General features: G+C 33.9%; 1 protein-coding gene across 1 annotated transcript in view; it reads left to right on the top strand.

Annotated features, from left to right (window-relative positions):
• The window catches only part of LOC136035996 (dynein axonemal heavy chain 5-like), a 261,598-nt gene that overhangs the window by 71,049 nt on the left and 166,758 nt on the right, over positions 1–23,791 (top strand). Inside the window, exons 12-16 of the mRNA XM_065717914.1 lie at positions 9,156–9,380; positions 12,002–12,196; positions 16,212–16,368; positions 19,238–19,425; positions 21,437–21,631. Coding sequence (XP_065573986.1) covers positions 9,156–9,380; positions 12,002–12,196; positions 16,212–16,368; positions 19,238–19,425; positions 21,437–21,631 — 960 coding nt within the window. The remainder of the gene's footprint in view (positions 1–9,155; positions 9,381–12,001; positions 12,197–16,211; positions 16,369–19,237; positions 19,426–21,436; positions 21,632–23,791) is intronic.

The raw sequence follows: 23,791 nt of genomic DNA, 5'->3' as shown, positions 1-23,791 counted from the left end.
ATGGTGTGATTGTCTTCAAGATTCTATGACTTCTAGGGGGCGTTCCCCCTTTTTTCTAAAATAACGCAAATTTTCTCAGGCTCGTAACTTTTGAGGAGTAAGACTAAACTTGATGAAACTTATATATTTAAAATCAGCATTAAAATGCGATTCTTTTGATGTAGGTATTGGTATCAATTCCATTTTTTAGAGTTTTGGTTACTATTGAGCCGGGTCGCTCCTTACTACAGTTCGTTACCACGAACTGTTTGATCACTTTTGCATAGAATCCTACTAAATGGGGATTAATGCCAGAATTGCCTCTCACTCAATTCGAGTATCTGTCTTAGCGTTTTCTACAATTCGCCATGACTTGATGCCCACAACTATTCCATTTTACTTCAAAATGGAATTAAGAACTTTTGAATAGAAACAAACTCAGCTACTTTGTAAATTCCAGGTCTTTTAATCGGTGTTGGAGTATAAAAAAATTATAAGAAAGTACTTTTGCATAGAACAAACTCAGCTACTTGGTAAATTTATAAAAATTAATAAAAAGTGCATACATTAATTTTTATAAAATTAATATAAAAAGCACTTTTGCATAGAATAAAGTTGGTAAATTTCAAGTCTTTTAATTGACGACCGAGTATCAAAAATTACTCAAATACGCTTTTACATAAAAAAAAAACCCAGCTACTTGGTTAATTCAAAGTCTTTTAAGTGATGTTTGACTATCAAACCTTAATAAAAAAAAATTACATAGCCAAGCTCAAATAATTGGAGTCCTTTAATTTGTGAGTAGTGACTGGTAAACATTAATAGGTGATCAAGAGTTAATAGAGAAAAGCAATTTCTCACGGAACAAACTCAGCTACTTTGTAAACTCCAGGTCTTTCAATTGATGACTGGGTATCAAAAACTTAAAAAAAGCACTTTTGCATAGAATAGACTCAGCTACGTGGTAAATTCCAACTATTCTAATTGGCGACTAAGTATCAAAAGTTAATAAAAAAGGCACTTTTGCATGGAACTGATTCAGCTACTCTGTAGATTTCAGGTCTTTTAATTGGCTACCGAGTATCAAGAATTAATAAGAAAAACAGATCGTATGAAAACAAAAGAAATGTAAGAAAAGTGGAGAAATCATTAAAATATGAACTAAGGGGATGTGAAGTGGAGGCCATGGATAAAATTGCTGAGGATCTGGAAAATGCAGCTAGATGGCATAATAGTAAAATATTATACTGGCATGTTAATAAATTGAGAGGGAGTAGTCAATCTGGACTAGTCCCAGTTAAAGATAGGAATGAGGCTGCAGTTAGTGATAAGCAAAGAATTAAAAAAGAGGGGTGGGATATTTTGAGAATGTGCTAAACCGAGATACAGTTGCAGGAAAAGATACAGATGAAAATGGAAAAGTTTGTAATAACTTGGATGTGAAAGGAAGATTTTTTTGTGAGGAAGAATTCAATTCAATTTATTAATATAATACGCATAATAAATAAAATACACTGGGTCACTACGGAGAAACAGAGCTCGTGATTTTGGTGAACCCATCAATATTTACAACATAAATAATATTAGTTGAAGATCCAAGACCCAAGTCCACGGCCCACCACACAAAGCAGAAAGACGAAATAAATATCACAATAACAAAACAATTAAACAAGCATGCATGGAGAATGACATCATGAGCAATCAGAGACGATGAATTAAAAAAAAATGTTTGAAAAAAAAAATCCATAGAGAGAAAATAAAAGACTAAAAAAGATTAATGGTGAAAAGTTTCTAGGAAAAAATTTAAAAGTTCATGTCTTATTATATTAAATCATTTAGTATCATCCTAAACAGTATGAAATTTTCTCCATGCGCTTGTTACCATGTTCCTTGCTGAAAATCTCGATCGCTCCGTTATAAATCGAGAAGAAATACACTGGTCTTTATGCCGAGTCTCATAATGATCAAGTTCGCCCTTTCTCCCAAGCATATCAATGGACTGAAAATAAACTGGGAGGTTTTGACGGTCATACTTAATTTTAAAAAGCACTGAAGAAAACTTACATAGACAAGAAATAGGAAGAATATGCATTGACAAATAAAGAGTTTCTGTCTTCGTCTTACCAGGGTATGACGAAGGTGATGGTAGATACTTATGTAAAATCCTTAGACCCCGGTTTTGCACAATTTGTAACGGTTTAAGATGGGTTTTAAATGTTGCCAGATAAACAATAGAACAATATGATAAATGGGAATGAACTGAAGAAAAATATAACAATCTTAATATTTCATAAGGGAAAAAATGTTGCAACCTATATATGATTCCAACTCCTTTTGCTGCTCTAATTTGTAGACGACCAAGATGACCTTTAAACGAAAGATTATAATCAATCTCCATACCTAGGAACCGGGTCGAACTTACTCTTTGGATGCTTATATTTAGGCCTTCAACACTTACCTTATAAAATTCGATAGGCTCTTTGTAAATGCGGCTGTAAACCATGAATTTTGTTTTAGCTACGTTTAGTGACAATCGATTAGCCTGTAACCACTGAACCAATGCTGTTAAAACTCCCTTAATCTTTTGCTTAAATGAATGGATTCGCCAGCAACAGTTGAACCTTAATCATCAGCAAACAAAATGTGGAGACTCCCCCCGTCAGAAGAGTTGCAAAAATCATTAATATAAATCAGGAATAGCAAGGGACCAAGTATGGACCCCTGTGGAACGCCAACCTTTTCTGACTGATGACGAGGCATAGACAAGGAATCATTAACTTGGGTTACCTGATACCGACCATGTAAATATGATTTCACAAAATTCAGGGCTGGGCCTCTAATACCACCATTATCTAACTTATACAGCAATATTTTAGCCCTTTATCTAAACATTCATGAATATACTGCAGCATGGCAAGAACTGCATGCTGGGTAGAATGTTCCTTCCGAAAACCAAACTGAAACTTACTTAAAAATTGCCGCAATTCCAAGAACTTATACACTCTATTGTAAAAACACCTTGCAGAATCCCCCCCTTTATGCAATGGAATTATCTTAGCACTTTTAAAAAACTTGGGAACTTTCTTGTTGAAAATGCAAGTTTAATTAAATGAACCATAGTTCTACTAATACTAGGCATAATAAACTTGACAATATTTGTCGAAGATCCATCAAGTCCTTGAGAATCACCCTTCTTCATTAATAGACAAATATTCAACAGTTCACCTTCCGTTACAGGAGTTAAAAGTATTGATATATCTGATGAACACGGTAAATACTTTATGAATCTATCATTACTATAAGAATTTCCTTTCTGCAATTTTTCAGTCACAACCTCTCCAATTGAAGCAAAGTGATCATTAAGGCAATCCACCACATGAACATCGCCTTTTATAATTTGTCCAGCTAAATTATGTATCTCAATAGGACTCTTTGAAGGTAGCTTTTGACCAAGACAAGAATTAATTAGTTGCCAAGTCTTCTTAGGTGAATTTGAAGCATCCCCAAATGCCTCAAAGTAATATCTTTTCTTAGCTCCGCGAATTATCTTAGTTAGACAATTCTTATACTTCTTAAATTGGATTTTATTTGATTCAAATGGGTCCGTCAAAATTAACTGAAACGACTCATTTTTACCCGGATAGGTTTGAGTAGACCTGGTGTTATCCACAGTTGCTTCGGAATATTATATTTATTCCTACGAATTTTAACCTCAGGGCAACTATCATCAAGAGCCATCGGAATTTTTCTAAAAAAGATTCTGTAACGACATCCACATTATCGCAATTTAGAAAATTAGAACAATCATTAGAAGATAGAATAGCGTTAAGTTTAGCTAAATTCGATTACATCAGCATCAGCATTTACATTATTAGCATCAGTAATTTACATCAGCAAAAATTAAAAATGGTCAGAAAATTTGTCAATACCACTTTCGATGCCGTGACTGATCTCGTAAGAAAAATGTTATCAATTAATTTTTCTGAAGAAGCAGTCACACGACTGGGTATATAACACACAGGGGAAAGAAACCCTGAAAATAAAAGGGAAAGGAAATTAGATGTAGGTGTATCATTTTCATATTCCATTAGGTCAATATTAAAGTCACCAATTAGCATCACCTCACGACTCCCCAATGACTCTACTAAACTTTAAAGAATTACTAGGAAATCATTAACAGATGACGAAGGTGGCCTATATACAACACATGCTTGTACAGTTTGTAGCCCTAATTGAAATTTAATTGCAATAATTTCACAAAGCATTTCTGTGCTAAGTCGCTCTATATCAGAAAGCCGGCGAAATGAAATTTCCTCTTTAATAAAAAATCCCAAGCCTCCCTTACTCTTAGTCGACCAATTTTTTGCTGTCAAAACGTAACCAGGAACTTCAACATTCGGTACAGTTATTTCATTCAAAAAAGATTTGCAAACACCAAGAATACTAACAGATTTTGAAGGGAGTAAAGTAATTATTTCATTCATACTACTCAGAAGACCTTGGGTGTTCACAAATCCGATTCTCACATCATTCGGGATCGGTGCATTAGCAACATTATGCAAACATGAATAACAAGCTGATGGAGAATTGTTTACAACTGAATTATCATTTTCATTATCAAAAATACTGAAAACTCCCCAAAAAGAAGCAAAATCAAGTGGCGTCGTCTCAAAAGACATCAATCTGTCACTTCCTGGCACGTCCAAATGATTGTCAATCATACAAACTTACCATTATTGCATCTTGCCCTGGGCAGCTGAACCACAAAACCCGGAATATTGGATCTCCAGTCTACTGAGTACCGATAATAACTAAAAAGCACATATGATTTTGGAACTGATGTTTTTAAAAATAAACCAAAATCCGAAAGTGAAACAAAAAAGAAAATAAAGCTCGTGAGAAACATAGTTAAACGTTGGTTAATCTTAAAAGCAAAACAAAAAAAACTTTCGGCAGCCCGCACAATGATAATTAGATTAGTCACTGTCATCAATGTCCGAACACTGCTCATTTGATGCGTTGCGATACTCCAACTTAAGAACAGCGCCAATTTGCCTTAGTCGTACACTCGTGTATTTTTTTAGTCCTTTAAAGCCTTAGCTTTGGCAAACAGCTGGGCCCTAATTACATTTAGGGATGGTAGCAAATCAGTACAAATACGCAGTGCTGAACCTTTTAGGTTCAACTGGTGGTAAACTAGGTTTCTTGGTATTCCCACGAACAGAAAAATTGCTTTGTTTTTGCTTGACTCTGAATGATCTATTAACCTGAATATTGTCTTTAATCTCTTGAGAACTTATGAGTAAATCCTGAAGATTTTGCTCAAGGGTTTCGCCATTTTTTTCTTTTCTTAAACCGTGCACAACAAGATTAAGCTTACGGTCTTAAACTTCTAGTTCCAGTAATCGTTGCTCATGATGTCCAATCCTCCAGTTCAGTTCAGAGATTAGTTTGTCCTTTTCTGAGAGCTTCGAATTCAGCAACTGAATTTCAGACTTCATTTCAGAGAATTGTGCAGATAACTGACCTTTAATTTCTGATTGCGACGCAGAAATGGCCACAAGTCAAGCTTCGAACTTCGAAGACAAGTCCTTAAGGGCTTTCTCCGGAGTAATCTGAGTGACTGACATTATCCTTTACTGTAATAACACAATAATAGCTGCCAAGGTTAAATCACATTAAACGGACATAAGCCCCACTTGCTTGGCTATGCTATTGCTCACGCTTATTTCACTCAAAACTGGTCAAACGATTTGGCGGATTAGATCTTTTTCGAATGAATGCTAAATCGGTATTGAATGAACTACTAAAGATTCAGAATACGACTTTGAAAAAGGGAAAGTACCTAATGATCTTAAATAAACCTTCATTAAACCACTTTATAAGAAATGTAACTAAAGTGAGTGTCTTAGTTATCGGGGGACTATTCTGGTCTCAGTAGGTAGCAAATTACTTAGTAATATGATACTTTTTTGACTGAGACATGTTGTAGACGAAGTTTTAAGGGAAGAAAAGTGCGGTTTTTGAAAAGGTAGAGGATGTGTCGACCAAGTTTTCACTCTTCGGTTAATAATTGAGAAGTCCCTTCGTTGTCCAACACCTTTTGTCCTCAGTTTTATCTATTATGATCAGGCTTTCAATTCTTCTGATAGAAAAGGGTTAGCAAAGGTCTTATCCTTAAATGGTATACCAGACAAATGCAATAAAGGCATCTGTGCTATGTACGAGAAATTTACCGCTGCGGTTTAGGTAGAAAATAAGGTTAGCAGCTGATTTTGTACTAAATAAGAAGTTAAGCAGGGTTGGGTTCTATCCCTCTTTATATAGATCATTTTGATTGACTTTGTCTTAAGGAGAACAGGAGAGGCAATTTACCATGTAGCTAAGTCTGTTCTTTCAAAAGTACCTTACATTAATTATTGATACTCAGGCACCAATTAAAAGATTTGGAATTTACCAAGTAGCTGAGTTTCTTCTATGCAAAAGTGTTTTTTTATATTAATTTTTATACTCGATCTCCAATTAAATGACTTGGAATTTACCAAGTAGCTAAGTTTGTTCAATGTATAAGTTTTTTTTTTATTAGTTTTTAATACTCAGGAAGCCCTCCGTGATTCAAGCTTCTTTCTAGCATATAAAATCATCTTAGTTCAAATAAATTAAGAAAGAGTCGCAAAATGTCTCCTAGTTCCAAAAAAATGTTAAGCCCAAGAAAATTATAAGTCCAAAAAATTCTAGGTCCCAAAACTTTTAGATTCTAAAAGAATCATATAATCAATATTGATAATCAGAAATCATTAATCCGTAACCAATTATCAATTATTGATAATCAATAATTAATGTCGATAATCAATAATAAGTGTTCATTTCTATTACATTATGAAAATGATGCCTGCCCGGATGTAGTCATTACAATTTTTGGAGATGGAAATAAGCCTTATTAAACATCAAAAGAATCTCTCTGACCAGTAAGCATCTCAAATTGCTGTGTTTGCATATTGCATATTCTCGAAATGATACCAAAAACATGCGCGGAAAAAATCACATATTTTATTTACCATATATCCAAAATAGAAATCGATTGTGCAAGTGCCTTGTCACGATTTAAAGACGCTTAACGCCAGTTGCCCAGCGTCCCAGAAACAATACATTGATTGTTTAGAATACATTTTTAAGAGCATAATTTCATCAATCACTTGTTAGCTCAGTCGATTAACGTATGAATCTTTTGCCATAGGAAATAAGGGTCTTGCGTTCGGTTCATAAATTAGACAAAAATTTCATAAAATCAATAGAAAACTGCTTAGAAGCTAAGAATATATTTTGCTAAGTTGTTGTCTCAAAAGACCAGATGTGGGGGCTCTCATATATCGCATTGTATTGTTTCATCGACAAAATTTATAATAACTTAATACCAGATAAAGTATCGTTCTTGAAATTCTTGGAAAATTACCAAGGAATTCTCAGAAATCAGGATTTGGGCCACTTTCAGTCATTGTATTGTTTCGTTGAGAACACGAATGATTACGCAATACCAGATAACATAACATTTTTGAAATTCCCGGAAACATGCTAAGAAATTCTTAGAAATCATGATATGAGTCCGCTTGTATTCATTGTAATGTTTCATCGACAACATGAATGATTAAGCAATATCAGATAACGCATCATTCGTGAAATTGTCGAAATTACTGGAAATCAGTTAGCTTGTTTTTGGAATGATGCTAAAAAAGGTGCCTGGAAACAAATCACTGGTAGCATTTACCAACAATCCAACTCCAATTGAGAATATCGATTGAGCAAATAACTTGTTATTGATTTTGTGACACTTAACATCACTTGGTCAGCGTCCCAGAAACAGTACAATGATTTCCTTAGAATATATTTCTAAGAACTTTAATGCAATTTTAAGACACGGAAAAAAGTTAAAATAAATTAAAAGATTGGTTGTGGGGGAAGGGGGTCATTTTATCCATGGTGTTGCGCATTAGGCCGTGGTTGGGAATGTGGTGACCCAAAATCATGCGCAAGCCCGATAATAGAAAACTGATGCGCTCAGGGCCATTACATTACAGTAATTATACCTGGCCGGTTGTAGTCATAATCAATTATCAACAGTCAATAATCGGCTTTTTACCATTATAATACAAAAAGGTATCTACCAATTGTATATTAGAATCCATATCAATAATTTGCTTATGAGACAACATTTCACTTCAACTCACTTCAATTATTGAATAACATACTTGGCAAACGAAACTCAGATAATAATGGTTCGAGAAATTCCCTTATCAAACGGAAACGGCGATAACACCATGGGCCCACTTGTATCAATTTAATGGTTTCATTGAGAATATATTGTTACCAAAAAATCCTAAGAGTTTCCTTATAAATTTTTAGATGAATACGAGGGACTAGCAGCTCCTGTAGCACATCGGTATAGGGCTCTGCTTGTACAGATAGATCCTATACTACTGCTATTTTATATTTCAATTATTCAGCGACTCACATTTCTCCAAATTTGTTTCCATTTTTAGATTTGGCTCTTAATAGGGATACCGTTGATTTTAAAATAAGAGACGCATATTTTGGTTATCTCAGACGAAAATTTGTAAGATCTATTCATCCCAAAAACAAATTCGGTATCACCTCTAAATTCATAAAATGATATGAAATCTGAAAGATTCCGCGTTAAATAAGCTTTACTTAAAATTAGACAAGCCTGACATAGTTCTGCGCTTAGTCATTTTATTTCATTTGAAATAATTTTAGTCACTTGTTTAGCTACTTTGTAAGAACATTATTTGTTGTTAATCGTTGAATTTTGGTTGAGTGGTTAGCTTTTTGAGCTTGTTTTTTGGTTTTATTTTTTTAATTCATTTAACTTTATTTGTCATAGATTTTTCTGTGTTGTTAGGTTTTTCAATTCTTTCACTTTGGGTTTTTATTTCATTTTTGCCTGTGTGTTCTCTTTTTGTCTTTACATTTTATCTGATCTATATCGTTCGCATTTTCTCTCGGAAAATATGGACTTGGTTCTTTGAGACTTTCCCTAATATTGCTGAAGATGGGAAGCAGTTACCCTCCCGAAATATTTGTTTTGTTTCATCAAGTTTCTTCGTTAACCATTGTGGTTTTTTTTTGCTTTTTTTCTACTCTTTGATACTCATTCTTAGGTTGGCATTCTTGGTCTTCAGATGCTATGGACTCGAGAAGCAGAGATTGCCCTTTCCCATGCAAAGCATGACCGAAAGATAATGGCTGAAACAAATACGAAATTCTTGGAAATGCTAAACCTATTAATTGAGCAAACAACTAGAAAGCTCAGTCCACTAGATCGTACAAAATACGAAACTTTCATCACACTGCATGTACACCAAAGGGACATTTTTGATTATTTAGTAAGTATCCTTGAGTTTGTTCGGGATTATAAGTTTTTAGTTCAGATATGAACTATAGTATTCCAGCAATCTCATTATTTTTTAGAACTTACTTGTTTTTTTAATAAATAGATTCTATAATATTGAAAAATATACAAAATCCTTGTCTAATGAATATTTTAAAATTCTTCTTATTTTGTTTCTTTTATCCAGGGGTATTTGGTCTATCCTGAGATATCGTGGATGTAACTCCTTTCCTCTTTCTTCTTCCTTTGCATGCATAGAAAATAAATTGCCTTCATATATTTCTAACATGATCTATGAGACTTTCACCATATCTTTTCACAATTCTAACGTTTCTAACCTTTAACTACCCATCTAAAATCCCAATAAGAAGAACCTTCTACCGTTATCAAATATATTACCTTTGGTTTCAATAGCCACTATGACCTACTATATTTTTTTCTCCCTCTAACTCATTTGCCCTATATGAAAACCTACAAATTTTTTGAATTTTTTTTTACCAAAATAAAAAACTCCTTTTTCTAGTTTCGTACCTAAATCCTTACCACAAAATGAAAAACTAAAACTTTTACAAAAATGAAGTTTTGTTCTATTAAACCCAATATTTTTTCCCATCAACTCTCATTTGTTTTCTTTTTCAACAACACGTCTACACCCACCAAGAAACGCTGGGTTTTAGTTGAAAGAACAGTACCGACAGATATCCAAAACACCTACTTCAATTATATATTAATCTACTAACAATGTGATATCATGTTGGTGTCTCTTGATAGGTATGTACTCATGGATAATTTTGTGTAGCCAATAGTAAAAGAATTGCCTGAAATTCGAGATAATTGGACTCTCCCCCTTTTGTTTGTGTCTCTTTCCCTCAATGATTATCAGTTGAACATTTTAAATGGAAAAAAATACTGCATCTTAAAGCAAATATTTTGAAGTTTTGGTGACACAGTTATGGCTAAAAAATGGAGCAAGTTCTTAAAAATGGCATTGCTAGAATTCTGTATTTGATATCTAAAATGTCAAAATGGCAGTTTTATAGCTGACATTAGGATATTTGATAATTTTGATATTCGAGACTTGCCATAGAATCCGTTGTTTACACATTTTGTGAGTAGAGGAGGCCCTTCGAAGGCAATTATTGTATACAACCTAACATTCTGAAGGAAGATGAGTGAAACCTTTATGACATACTGTTTACATTATGTTTCTAGAGAATGTAACCCATTTTTGAAATTCTTGGGATTTTAAATCGATATGCAGAAAAACGGCTGGAAGTATTTCCAAATTAAGAAATTTTGTAGATGGTTAAGAAGATTAGCTCGCGTTTTATGGATGAAATATTATGGTTTCGGGAAACAAAAATACTTTTTGCCAGCCATCCAGGGCAAAACTATAAGTGTGACCTTGTCATTTTTGGGGGAATACGTCATAAAAAGGATTTGAATGTAAGTAAAACTTTGTCCTTTGGTCAACGAGGATTATCTGAATGTGTGTTGACCTCAATTGGCCTAATGCAGCGATTAGCGTTTTGCAGTAGTAGTACAGGTGTTGCTTGCAAAATAATAACTATTACGAACAATCATAGGCAAGCCATTCCAGGAATCTCGGTTAACAATATTTATGTTTGACTATGTGGATATACGTAAGATGCTGTATTAAAAAAAAAACTTGAAAATTAAAGTCATAATTGAGTTAACAAGATAAAATTAATTAAAATACGCCTAAGTTTACCTCGAAAACGTGTGCTCTGGAGGAGGGTGTTTGAAGCTTCTGTCCTCTCTAAAATTCAAAAACATAAGATTTTCACAAATTTGTCAAAAATCTCTTATATTTTTTCAACTAGCTTATTTTTCGTGTCTTAAATTTTAAGTGAAAAACTTTTTTTTAATCAAAACAAAATCTATACTAAATCTGTGTTCAGTAGAAATGTTAAGGGGGTGGTAGCACTGCTTTTGTTGAGGATACATTCTGAATGTAAAATAGAAGATTAGTTCCAGGTGTTGATTGGCACAGATATGGATATTGAGGGATCCCATTAACTGGATTTTCAAAGAGCCTTCACTTCCTCGAAAACTTAGAAAGTTATTAAATGAAATTGTTCGGCATTTCAAGTTTCTTGTGGCTGGGCCCATTACTGGACCCATATGTGACTCTTGCATCACATGAGATATATGAATTAGTCCTTGTTGGTAAAAAAAAGTGCCAAAAACTAATAGCGAGTTGCATCAATAATTTAACATTGAACTTATACCATAAAAAATACAGTCAAAAACAATTTATGAAACGATTTAAAACATTATTTATGCTTAGCACGCGCGCAATATTTTCTTTTTGGTGGGAGGGGTAACAAAAAAAGAAACTATTTGACAGTTTCAACAAGAATTGTCAAGAAATTTGGAGAAATTTAATATTTTAAACATTCCGTGATTAGGATGTATTAAAAAAATTCTTCCTCTAATTGGCATCTTTATTGGAAATACAACCAATAAAACATAAGTGTAAAACCAATGGCAAGAAGGAAGACTCTAGTTTCCATTTCCATAGTAATTTTCCAGAATGTATTTTCTTTTTCTTGCTTTTTATTAAAATGTTATTTAGGAATTAATTATTTCTAGTGCCGTACTAATGTTCGGTCTGTTGGGGACTTTGAATGGATCAAGCAATTTCGTTTCTATTTCAAAGCAAATATAGACAAGACCTGGATTGCCCTTACAGATGTTCATTTTTCGTACCAAAATGAATTTCTTGGCTGTACAGAGAGATTAGTAGTAACACCTTTGACCGACAGATGCTACATTACATTAGCCCAGGTAAATCATACCTACTTCTATTAATGCATATTTAATGCATAACACCCAAGAAATAGTTTTGATTAAACTAGGACGGTCCTTTTTCTTGAGTATATTTTAATTTTGAGTGCTGTTCGGCTTGCTTGCAGATTGATTTTTTACATTGATATGAATAATTTAGACAAACAAAAGAAATTCCCACCTGACGCCCGTATTCCGTATGTGCCACTTCTCTAGGAGTCTATCTAAACAAACATTAATTTATCTCTGAATTTGCATTGACTTTGAAAATAATGTTACCATAGTAAATTAGTCTTCAGAGAATTTTTCTTACGCAAAATAGTAAAGTTAACAATAAGATACTAAGACTTGTTATCCTTTTGACAGACATACGAATTCAAATAGTAGCCTACCTTTGATAGACTGCTATAAATTGGGCTTGTCTTTGAAAACATTGACATCCTAGTATATTTTGTTTCAGAGTTTTTGGTTACATATAGAATAGTACCTTTGAAAATGAAACAGTTCGTGGTAACGGACTGTAAGTAAAGAGCGAAATGGCTCAATAGTAACCGAAACTCTAAAAAACAGAATTTTTATTTCAATGAATATATCAAAAGAATCGACTTAATATGTTGATTAAATACGAAAAAATTTTTTTTTTTTACTGAAAACAAGAAGCAACATTAAAACTCAAAACGAACAAATATTACTCTGTATATGAAGGATTGCCACCCTCCTCAATACCTTGCTTGTTATGCTAAAGTTTCTAGTATTTCAAAAAAGAAAGCTTCCTATTCTAATTAAAGGGCCTTTATTTTTCAGGAGCTAATCTTAAAAAATGGACAAACAGTCAAACTCAAGCGTAAAAAGGTATTAAGGAGGGGGCAACCCTTCATACATGGAATAATTTCTATTTGTTTTTAAATGATTTCCATGATTCAGTGAATGTTTTGCTTTTATATGTTTTAAGTGTTTTAAATAAGGTGAAGTGTTGCAAAGTTTTTTGTTTAGTTTTTTAGGTAATTTTCTTTTTCTTTTTCCTCTTTTCTTTTATTCACATTATACTCCGTTTTTCATGTGTATTATATCGGGTTATAAATAAATTCAATTCAATTCAATATTCTTTTTTATTTGATCTCTGACCGTTTTTCTAATAATGCAGGTGTACCTGGCTCATCCTCCATGAATTTTGCCCCCCTCATATTACGGGAAACCCCTCCATGGATATTTCATCCAACTTAGCCCTCCCCTCCCCTACCTTTAAATTTCTTGAGGACGGTTCAGCATGAAAAGATCTCATTAGCATGCTTTATTTGAAAAATACTTCAATCATTCATGGCTTTCTCAATCACTCCAGAAATGCCCCCTTCCGTGAAAATTTTTCCGGATATCAAAACACGCGAAAATAGCCCTAAAATATCTTCCCTGGAACATCACCAATTGCAAAATTGAATTTAGTGCAAAGATAATTAAAAATAATTTCGTATAGAATATCTGTCAAATTTCCCAGTGTAAATTTCCACTGGAAAGTTCAAATTCAGCTCCCTCCCCCCAGATATTGCTCTCCCCGAGGACTATTTCCCTATGGAAATCCACCCAATCAGAGGTACTTTAATTTCCGTTCCAATTCATTCTCTTCCGATCTTCTAGGACCATTATTTCAATACAATCAGCCCTGGGAAAAAGTAAAATAAACGCGCATTCAGGATCTGTCTTCTGGCAAAATAGCAAAATTCTACATTCTTGTGTATAGGAGTGTGAGACTTCTCAAGGTGCCATTTTATTAAGGTTTCATGTATTTTAGGAGTTGTTTCCCCTAATGGAAATTCCCCTATTTAAAGAATCAGGCACATTTTCTTAGAATCGTAACTTTTTATTGGTAGCACTAAACTTTATGAATCTTATCTATTTGGAATCAGCATAAAAAGTTGATTCGTTTGATATATCTATTGATATCAATATTCCGTTGTTTAGAGTTTTGGTTACTATTGAGTCGGACCACTTCATACTTACAGTTCGTTACCACGAACTGTTTGGTTCAAAATATATATAATTCATCAAGCTTAGTGTTATCCATAAAAGACAACGAGCCTGAGAAAATTTGCCTTACTTTCAAAAAAAGGGGAAACACCCCTTCCCCCCAAAAGAAAAAGAATCTTAGTGAAATTTACGCCACCAGACTCAGCATATCTGAAATCCTTACTGTGAAGGTTTCAAGGTCTTGTCTGAAAAGATAAGAAATTTTGTATTTTTTGTTAGTAGAAAGATCAAGGATGTGTGTTCATTTTTTTTTCCAGGGATGACCGTACTGAACCAATGGTCCTAGAACAACGGGAGAGGGTATATTTGAACGGACATCGAAAGTTCCAGCGCATTTTTGAATGATCAGAAAGATTGGAGGGTAACTAGTCCACCCTCTCTGACACCTCCTTTTCCCCCGAAATCGTTCGATCCAAATTTTGAGATAGCTAATTTGTTCATCATAGTTGAAAAATTTGTTCAGCATTTGTTCAGCATAGTTGACTATACCTTTGGAAATAACACAACCCTCACCCCCCCCAGCGCCTGGAGATAGGTTTGTAAGATGAAACTTGCTCATTGTTTACGTATATTATTTCTTATAGGGACGTACACAGACCTTTTTTTGTTGGGGAGGGGATTTTGTGCGTGGGGTGGGTTTCCGCGGGGATGATTTTGAGTGAGTAGGGAACTTTCCAGGGGGAATTTAACACTGGGGGGATTTTACAGGATTCCTATACTCAATCTTTTTTATTTGTCTTACTTTCTCTTTGTGTAATTCAATTTTAATTGCGGGGATGTTCCAAGGGAATCGGCGGAAGAAAATTTTCAGCGTGTTTGGTTTTCCGGGAAGTACTTACCATGGAAGTCTTAAAATCATTTTCAAATGAAAGTAGGCTAAGGAGAATTGTTCAGATTCAATCTTTTGCAAAACATTTTACGGGGAGGGGATTTTCAGTGGGAATGGGATTGTCCGGAAGTAATTATATGGAGGTGTTGTTTTTTACATAGGATGCACATTTTATGGAGAGTTTTTTTTCCCGTGAGAGGAAAGAATATTTCATGGAGAGTGCGCTAGACTTAGCGGCATTATTTGAAAAACGATTAGAAATTAAATAAAAAGTAATTTTTTTAACTGAAAGTATGGACCAATATTAAAATTCAAACCGAACAGAAATGATCTCGTATGTGAAAGAGTTTCCCCCTCTTTAATACCTTGCTCTTTACGCTAAAGTTTGAAAAGTTTGTCCCATTTTTTTTAGAATGACTCCTGAAACACAAGGGTAGTTTAATTAGAATATGAAGTTTCTTTTAAAAGTGCTACAAACTTTAGCGCAAAGAGCAGGGTATTGAACAGGGGGCAACTCCTTCATATGCGGAATAATTTCTGGTCGTTTTTATTTTTAATATTACTCCTTACTTTCAGTTGAAAAAGCTTATTTTATTTCTTTAATTAAATACAGAGACCAATTGCAAAATCATTGACAGACATATTCTAAGGACCATGTTGTTCATTATTTATTTTTCAGACGAGGTCGGCCAAGTGAGATTGGCCTTTTGTCCATTGGATTTAACTTCTCCTGGGAAACGCACCTGATTCAAGCGCACCTGATGCGCACCAAAACAAATGAAAGTCAGCTTCAAGGAGTGAATCTTGGATGAATTCTTGTTGGATTACAACATTTGGAGCGTGTTTTATATGGGAACTGATCACTATATGAAACCTTTCAACCTCCCTCTTTCTCCTTTCCCTCCTTCTCCCAAAGTGAGCAATTTAGTGAAATCTCAAAGAACATGTAGATAAGGCAAAAAATATTGACGGATTTTTAAGTATTTGGACGTTTTGAGTAAAAGTATCATATATTTCGAAGCCCAAATTGATTCATCATCAGATTGACATTTGGTAGAAGTAAACGTTTTTTACTTAGATCTGTAGCAATGAGGTTTTAGATCTAACCAGGCTGTTTTGATAATAAGCTGTATATATAGAAAAAAATAACAATTGATTTTTCAGGCTTTGAACATGTGCTTGGGAGGCTGTCCCGCAGGCCCAGCTGGAACTGGAAAGACAGAAACAACAAAGGACATGGGCAAGATACTCGGGAAATATGTTGTTGTTTTTAATTGCTCTGATCAAATGGATTTTCGGGGACTTGGTCGAATTTTCAAAGGTATATTCAGAACTACAGATTTTCTTTTGAAACCTTTTTTTAAACCAATACCATAATTTTTATATAATAATTGAAATTAAACTACTATATTCTAAATTCTTAAATTCTTAAAAAAAAAATTAAGTATACACTAAAACGCAAAAAAAAAAATTAATTTATAAAATTCTTTGGTGATTAAAATATTACTAGTAATTTTTATGGTAATTACCAAGGTGCTTCTAAAATTTTTCTTTGGTTATTGAACTCTTTCTACTAAACTAGCGGTTTATATCAACTAAAGGTTGGTTGAAGTTATTAAATTATTATACTCTCGATTCTAAAATAATAAAACCAACTTTCTAAAATTTTAAAATTAAAAAAAAATAATACCAGCACATTGCTGGTATTACCTACCTTGATCAAATCTCGAACATCTAACCCCTTAAGCGTCTGAATATTTTATCAACAGTCCAATATCCAACTCAAGCAACTTTGGTGACTCGTCACATAAAACGGATGAGTCTTTTTTGTCTCCCAAAATCATCTTTGAAGGCCAAATTACTGCTCTCGTCCTCAAGGTTAGGCCCGAGCCTATTCACCTAGCAGAAGACCGTGAGGCGTACAAAATACATATCCACGTTATTACGAAAAAAGAGGCCCCAAGACGACCTCAAAGATTGGGCGGGACTTAAGTCAAGCAAGTCGATGCAAGGTTTGTGGTGTTATCAGTTGCTTGATGATGTGCTACTCATGTCTGAAACTAGATGAATGCTTTATTTCCCGACTGCTGGCCAATATAATAGACCAGAATTTTACAGAGCAATATCACCTTATATTACAAGTAATTGCCAATCACATTGTACAATAAACTCAACACAATAAATGACAATACTCAAAAAGGTCTTTGTTTCGTCCCTTGCGGCACTTACTAATGACCATTCCTGAATACAGGGTTGCCAACTCTCGTGCAGCTGACTGGGGAGAACTACTTCAGTAGGACTTAATTAACAGGTTATACTGCTTCAGTTATCTGTAATTCAGTTAGCTGTAAATTTATTAGAATTAGTTGGCTATTTTTTAGCGGATCTTTTTCTATTTTTATTTTATTTATTTTTTTTTATTGATTTTGCTGTTTGATATGCCTGATCATTTGAAAGCTACTGAAAGCATATTTTCCTTGCTACCGTGGCATGAGATATTTTTGTAAGAGTAGATTTTGGAATCTTTTACATTTGAAGTTACAATAGTTGAGAATATAAAAGGGGCCAATGTCCCACTTTATGCCTTTAGTAATATAGGCTTAAAATTCCTCCGTGATTGCGCTTCAAGCCAGACACGACATATAGATACCTTTTTTTCTAAAACGCTAACGTGGAGGGCGGGAGTGGTAATTGGATCACTCTGTCCCTCCGATTATGCTGTTTGAAGTCTTTTCGTTATTCAGGTTCAAACAATATGTAACATGCCTGTGTTTTTACTTCAAAGCTGATTTGGGGAAGGATGGGGGATGTTTTGGGGCCAACTGAGCTAGTTTGCTTTTTCAATCATACAGAACAAAAATCCTTATGGTTTTATCCTTCAAAAATATGCAAAGAGTCTAAAAAATTGGTGGTATAAATGGAAGATGGTGTTGTAGCAGACACTGGCCAACTTTAAGCTTTATAACACAGATTGAAAGTCTTTTTTTCTGTGCAACTGTGCTTCTTTTAAACAAAAGGATTATATCGCTAATTTTGAATAAAGTTTCGGAAGATGTACTGTTTTTTGTTTGTAAAAAAATAATTTATTTTTTGTTAAAAAATAAGAAAAGAAATATAAAAAAAAAAATCCAAAAATAGTCAAAATGCATGGAAAATTAAGAAATTATGACTGACCAAATAAATGACTGGCCAAAGACCAAATCAATGACTGACCAAAGACCAAAAGTATGACTTACCTAAGACTAAATGATTGACTGACCAAGTACCAAATGAATGAATGACCGAAGACCAAATGAATGACTGACCAAAGACCCATTGCTGAACTTATTGAAAGACAACTGTCCCTAAACACAGCTTTGTATTTTTTAAGAGCATTATTATATCAATTTTCTATTTTACCAAATTTTCAATTTTCTAATTGTGATTGCCACGGAAGAATACCATAGTTTACAGGCCTATATTTAAAAAATAGGCTATTTATGCGGTATGTAACGGATTTTTTTCTTAATTAGAGCAAAAGATATAAATAAGTCAATGATCAAATGACTTAAAGAATGACTGTTTAAAGACCAAATGAATGACTGAACAAAATACCACAGTTTCTACTGTCCTCTAGGCCAATATTTGAAAAAGGGTATTTATACAGTATAAAACAGATTTTTCTTAATTAAAGCGAAAGAAATAAATAATGCACAACGGGAGAAAAGGAATTGCTGTTTATTTTGGTGTAGACTAGTCTTCATGTTTGAAAGTCCCTTAAAAAGAAGAGATCCTCAGATTTAGCAAGGGCAAAATAGAGAACACCAGTAGACACAAGAAATATAAAGACCCTTATTTGTAAAAAAAAATTGAAATAACTGGATAAAATAAGTGAAAATAACTGCAATCTTAGTTTTTGGTGATTTATTTGTTGGAAACATTTTTGTTGAAAATCTAGATTTAATATTTTTTTTTCAAAGGCAAATATAACAAATAAATTTTATATTTCATGCGTTTCATTACCCAGCCTTTAGATTAAATTTCATAATATATTTTATGCTTTTTCTAAATTTAATTTGTTACTTTTTTCCGTAAATAAGTTATCCCCCTTAAATTAAGGTTGAAGTTATGTCTATTAATAACAAGGTCAAGCTGTTTTTCCTTGCAGCCGTCTTTTCTTTGCTTGTAAATAATTTAACATATTTTTATAGGACTTGCCCAGTCAGGAGCCTGGGGCTGTTTCGACGAGTTCAATAGAATTGAACTGCCAGTCTTATCTGTAGCTGCCCAACAGGTTGCCACAGTTCTGGCTTGCAAGCGAGAGAAACGAAATCAGTTCATCTTTACGGATGGTGACACGGTTGATATGAATCCTGAATTTGGTATTTTTCTTACCATGGTAATGAATACAATCTTATCAAATTACTGGATTATCCACTAATGTACACCAATTGAGTTGCTAGAGTCTTTGCAAAATAAGCAAAACAATACAATTCGAATATATTTCGAAAAAAATTCAAAAAAATAAGGATTAAGCAAAAATAATGACCTGGTGGCATAAGCGTATTTCATCAAGAAACACAGCTTCGTTTTATCTGGAAAATGCTAATTGTATAAGATGGGAATGCGCAACTCTCCTAGAATTAGACTACATAGGTGATGTCAAAGATAAAGAAAAATGTGAATTAACTTTTATGACAATAGGTCTGAAAATTAAAACTATGAAGACTAACTCACTTAAAATAGAAGAAATGGGGATAAAGATGTGATGCTCGGTTACTAGAAAATTGTCGGTTATAACTTAGCTTGGTCGGAGAAAAGAAGGATGTGTCTTAGAGTTAAAAATAGGATGATAAAGCCATTAGAAATAATGACAGTGGTAAAGTACAAGTATGAAATGTGGTTACATCGAAGTGTTTAGGACGATGTGCTAGAAGTTTCAAAGGGGATTTTCTAACATTAGTTTTAGAGATTTGAATGAATAACTGTATTACAAATAACCAAATTTACAGAAATGAAAATTACCTATAGGTTTGTAATTAAAGATAGATTAGATGTTCAGGTTATGTTTCCGAGACGAAAGATGGCAGGCTGCCTAACATTACGCCATGTTACCACTACAGAATGTCCTGGAAGGAAGTGGGGAGATGTGGTAAGAAAAGATTGATAGGAACTAGAACCTTCTAGGGAGACAATGAAAAGTGAAGCTCTGAACAAATGCAGTGGAGGAGGAGCTTACTCATCAGTGTTGGCCTCAGGCAACTTGGTGATGGGATGAGCTGTTAGTAGTATTATTTATAATAGTCTTTTATTGATAAGCCGTTGAAGATTTTTAAAACAAAGAGAACTATTTGAACGTTATTAAATGAAAAATTCCGCTGGTGAATTTTGGTGTTTCATAATGCCAAAAATCACAAGATTATTCCTGAAATTCCTGAAGTAGGTCATGAACATTTTTTCGAGAAAAGTTTTCGAGAAAAGATTTCTTTGTCCATATCAAGAAATTTGACAAAATCCTTATGTTTAGCTGATTGATGTAATGCCATGACATTTCCCAAAATTTTTGAAGTTTCAGCTCAGATTTATCATTTGAATCCTTAGTATTCGACTGATCGATGTAGTATTTTGATTTTATTAATATTTTAATCATAATCTTTTGATAAATTTGGCAAATTTGTGATTATAAAATTTTGATTAACAAAACTTGATTAATCGATTTAAAAATCAAAGTTTACTTCCAGAAATGTACAGATATAAGGACTCATAATTGACAAAATTTTATTTGGTTGAAAAATGAAGCAATCAGAGTTTTTTTCTGAAAATATTGTATAAGCCCAAATGTACGATTAATCTCCATATATTCTGTCTTTGAAGTCTTGTATTAAATATTAAAAACTAAACATGGTTAAACCTGTATTAAAAGTGAATTTGGTTCACCCAATTGAATTGTAAATACTCAAAAAACATGGTTTGTTATTAAAGAAAATTCTTTTTTGCCAGTTGTCAGTTGTTATTATGTACAATGGTCTTTTGTATTTTTTTTCTACTAACTATGCCATTATATTATTTTTGCACAGGAATAACAACTCTAGATGGCGGATAATTCGTTTTTAGTTCCCGTTTACATCTTCTTACTGATAACTTTTGCTCGGAACTTAAATGTCGTCACTTTCCAAATGTTGTATATAAAAATTTCGCCCTTCTAATGTAACTGCCGAATATTATATGCTAAGCCTTCTGGAAAGGGAACACTAAACGAAAAAGGCTACACTCTCCAGCTGATTCTTCCTTTAGGAGACATTAGTAAGCTGTTTTTAATGATTACCTCAGAACTGAGAACTTGTCACACCTGACTTTTAGGCGTGACAACAGAGAAAATGTTTATAGCTGATCGTTTTTTTTTTTTACAGAATCCGGGTTACGCCGGACGACAACGATTACCAGAAAACTTGAAAAAACAGTTTCGTCAAGTTTCCATGATGGTGCCAGATAGACAGATTATTATTCGTGTTAAATTAGCAGCATGTGGTTTCCTGGAAAATATTACACTGGCACGAAAGTTTTACACCCTGTACAAACTGTGTGAGGAGCAATTGACCAAACAGGTATATTGATTGAATTGTGAGTGACCGAATGACAATTGACCAAATAAATGGTACATTTGGACGTTAGAAAGCCTAAATGTATAATGTACTAAAATGTTCTAATTATGGACCTGTTTAGAAACTATGTGAGGAGCAATTGGCAAAACTGTTATATTGATTAAATTCCGCTTCGTTTGAAAAAAATAACAAATGGTAGATTATTTAGACGTTAAAAAGACAGATGTTTATAATGTGCAAAAGTACTCAAAATATTGACTATGGACCACAACAATGGACCAAGTGTACCATTTGGACGTTAAGAAAAAGCAAAATCGCTAATACACAAAAAGTTTCATTGAATGTTCATTCAAGGGGGGGGGGAGTATTCACAAATACAACTTTTAAGAGGTACTGCAAAGAACTATTGCAGGGTCAAGCTCTCTGTTGCGGGCACACTGGCAGGCAATTTTGCGCTGTACCACTCACTTCAATACATCTACTTTGGCTATGCCCCGAGAACCTTTGAAATGTTCCAAGGAGAAAAATTAGATGAATTTCTTTTTTATTTTATTAATTAATCAAAAAACTTTTCCCATGAAATAAGTTGTTCAAAGAAAATTAAAGAAGTCCATTAAACCAAAAATGAGCAAAAATAGAATCATATAATCTACCAAGCGTAAAACTTCCACAAATCAGCGTCAATAAAACACAATTAAACCCGAAACAACCACAAATCATAAAAAATAGCCGAGTCACACTCAAAATGAGCAGAATTTAACCTGAGTAGGGCTCATAACCCCTATGCCTTCTCAAGGCCAGAACACAATTTGCACTTTACTGATTTTTTTTTTTTTAATGTTTTTCCTTTTGTAACTTTAATAAATAAACAATTATTAAGATTTTAAGGAATAAATCATTCGTGTTTTTTTAAGTACAGTACAAATTATGTATATGCTAGCGGCATTGTTATGTCGTTTTTTCTTCTATTTTGAACCAAATGGTTATCTCACAATTTCAAACAGATGTATTTAGCGAAAAGGAGGGATAGTTGGGGGTGGGTCTAGCTGTCCAACATCAATTTTGACTCTTAGAAGGGAACTAGAACTTCCAATTTTCGGCCAAATGAGCCACCTCTAAAGTTTATACAACCATCCCTTTCATAAAAACTTTGAATTCGCCCAGGGCATAACTTATGACCCTTGCCCCCAGACTCTTACGGTTCATACCAGCCCAAAAAACTTTTTGTATTATCTTTGGGGTATTTTGAATAAAATAGCTACCTCAAAATTTCTATTGGATGCTCTTCGGGAAAAACAACGTGTAGGGGGGGGGGGCACTATCTTCTGATCACTTTGACTCTTAAAAAGGATCTAATGATCCCTCTCCGAAGTATCTAATGAGCCCTCTCCGAAGTATGTGCGACCATCTTTTCTATTAAAACCATATATACCCCTAGGGCATAACTTACAACCCTTACCCTGAGAGCTCTAGGGCGTTGTCATCCTCAAAGACACAATCTCCGGCTCTTAAACTAAGCTGAACAAAACTGCCCTCTCAAAATTTTTGATTGGATGTGTTTGGGGAAATGATGGATGTGGAGATGAGGGGGGGGGGCGTGGTTACTCTCAAATCACTTTTTAATCTTATTAGGGGTATTGAAGCTTCAAATTCAAGTAAAATGACCCACATCTGAAGTTTGTTCGATCACTCATTCCATAGAAATCCTATATGCCTCGAACGCATTACTTGCAACCCTTGCTCCTGGGCTCTGGGGGTTTTTAACATTCCTGGAAGCATTATTACATCTTCTTTGGACTATTTTGAATAAAATGGTTATCTCACAATTTCAAATAGATGTGTTTGGTGAAAAAGGGAGTATTTGGGGGGGGGGGGTAGTTGCCCTCCATTACTTTCTACTCTTAAAATGGAACTAGATCTTCCGATTTTGAGTCAAATGAGTTTCATCTAAAGTCTATACAACCATTCCTTCCATATAAAGCTTAAATGCCCCAATGGCATACTTTCCCCCAGGCTGCGGAGGGATGTCTTCAACTACAAAAGCCTTGTTATATGATCTTTGGACTACTTTGAATAAAATTGCTGTTTCGAAATTTTGATCAGATGTGTCTGGGGAAATGATGGGTGTGTGAAGGGGCTACTTTCCCTCCAATCACTCTCGAC

This window comes from Artemia franciscana, chromosome 15, assembly GCF_032884065.1.
Source record: "Artemia franciscana chromosome 15, ASM3288406v1, whole genome shotgun sequence".
Lineage (NCBI taxonomy): Eukaryota > Metazoa > Arthropoda > Branchiopoda > Anostraca > Artemiidae > Artemia > Artemia franciscana.
The sequence above is the reverse complement of the archived record's forward strand: the minus strand, read 5'-3'. Positions and strand labels throughout refer to the sequence as shown.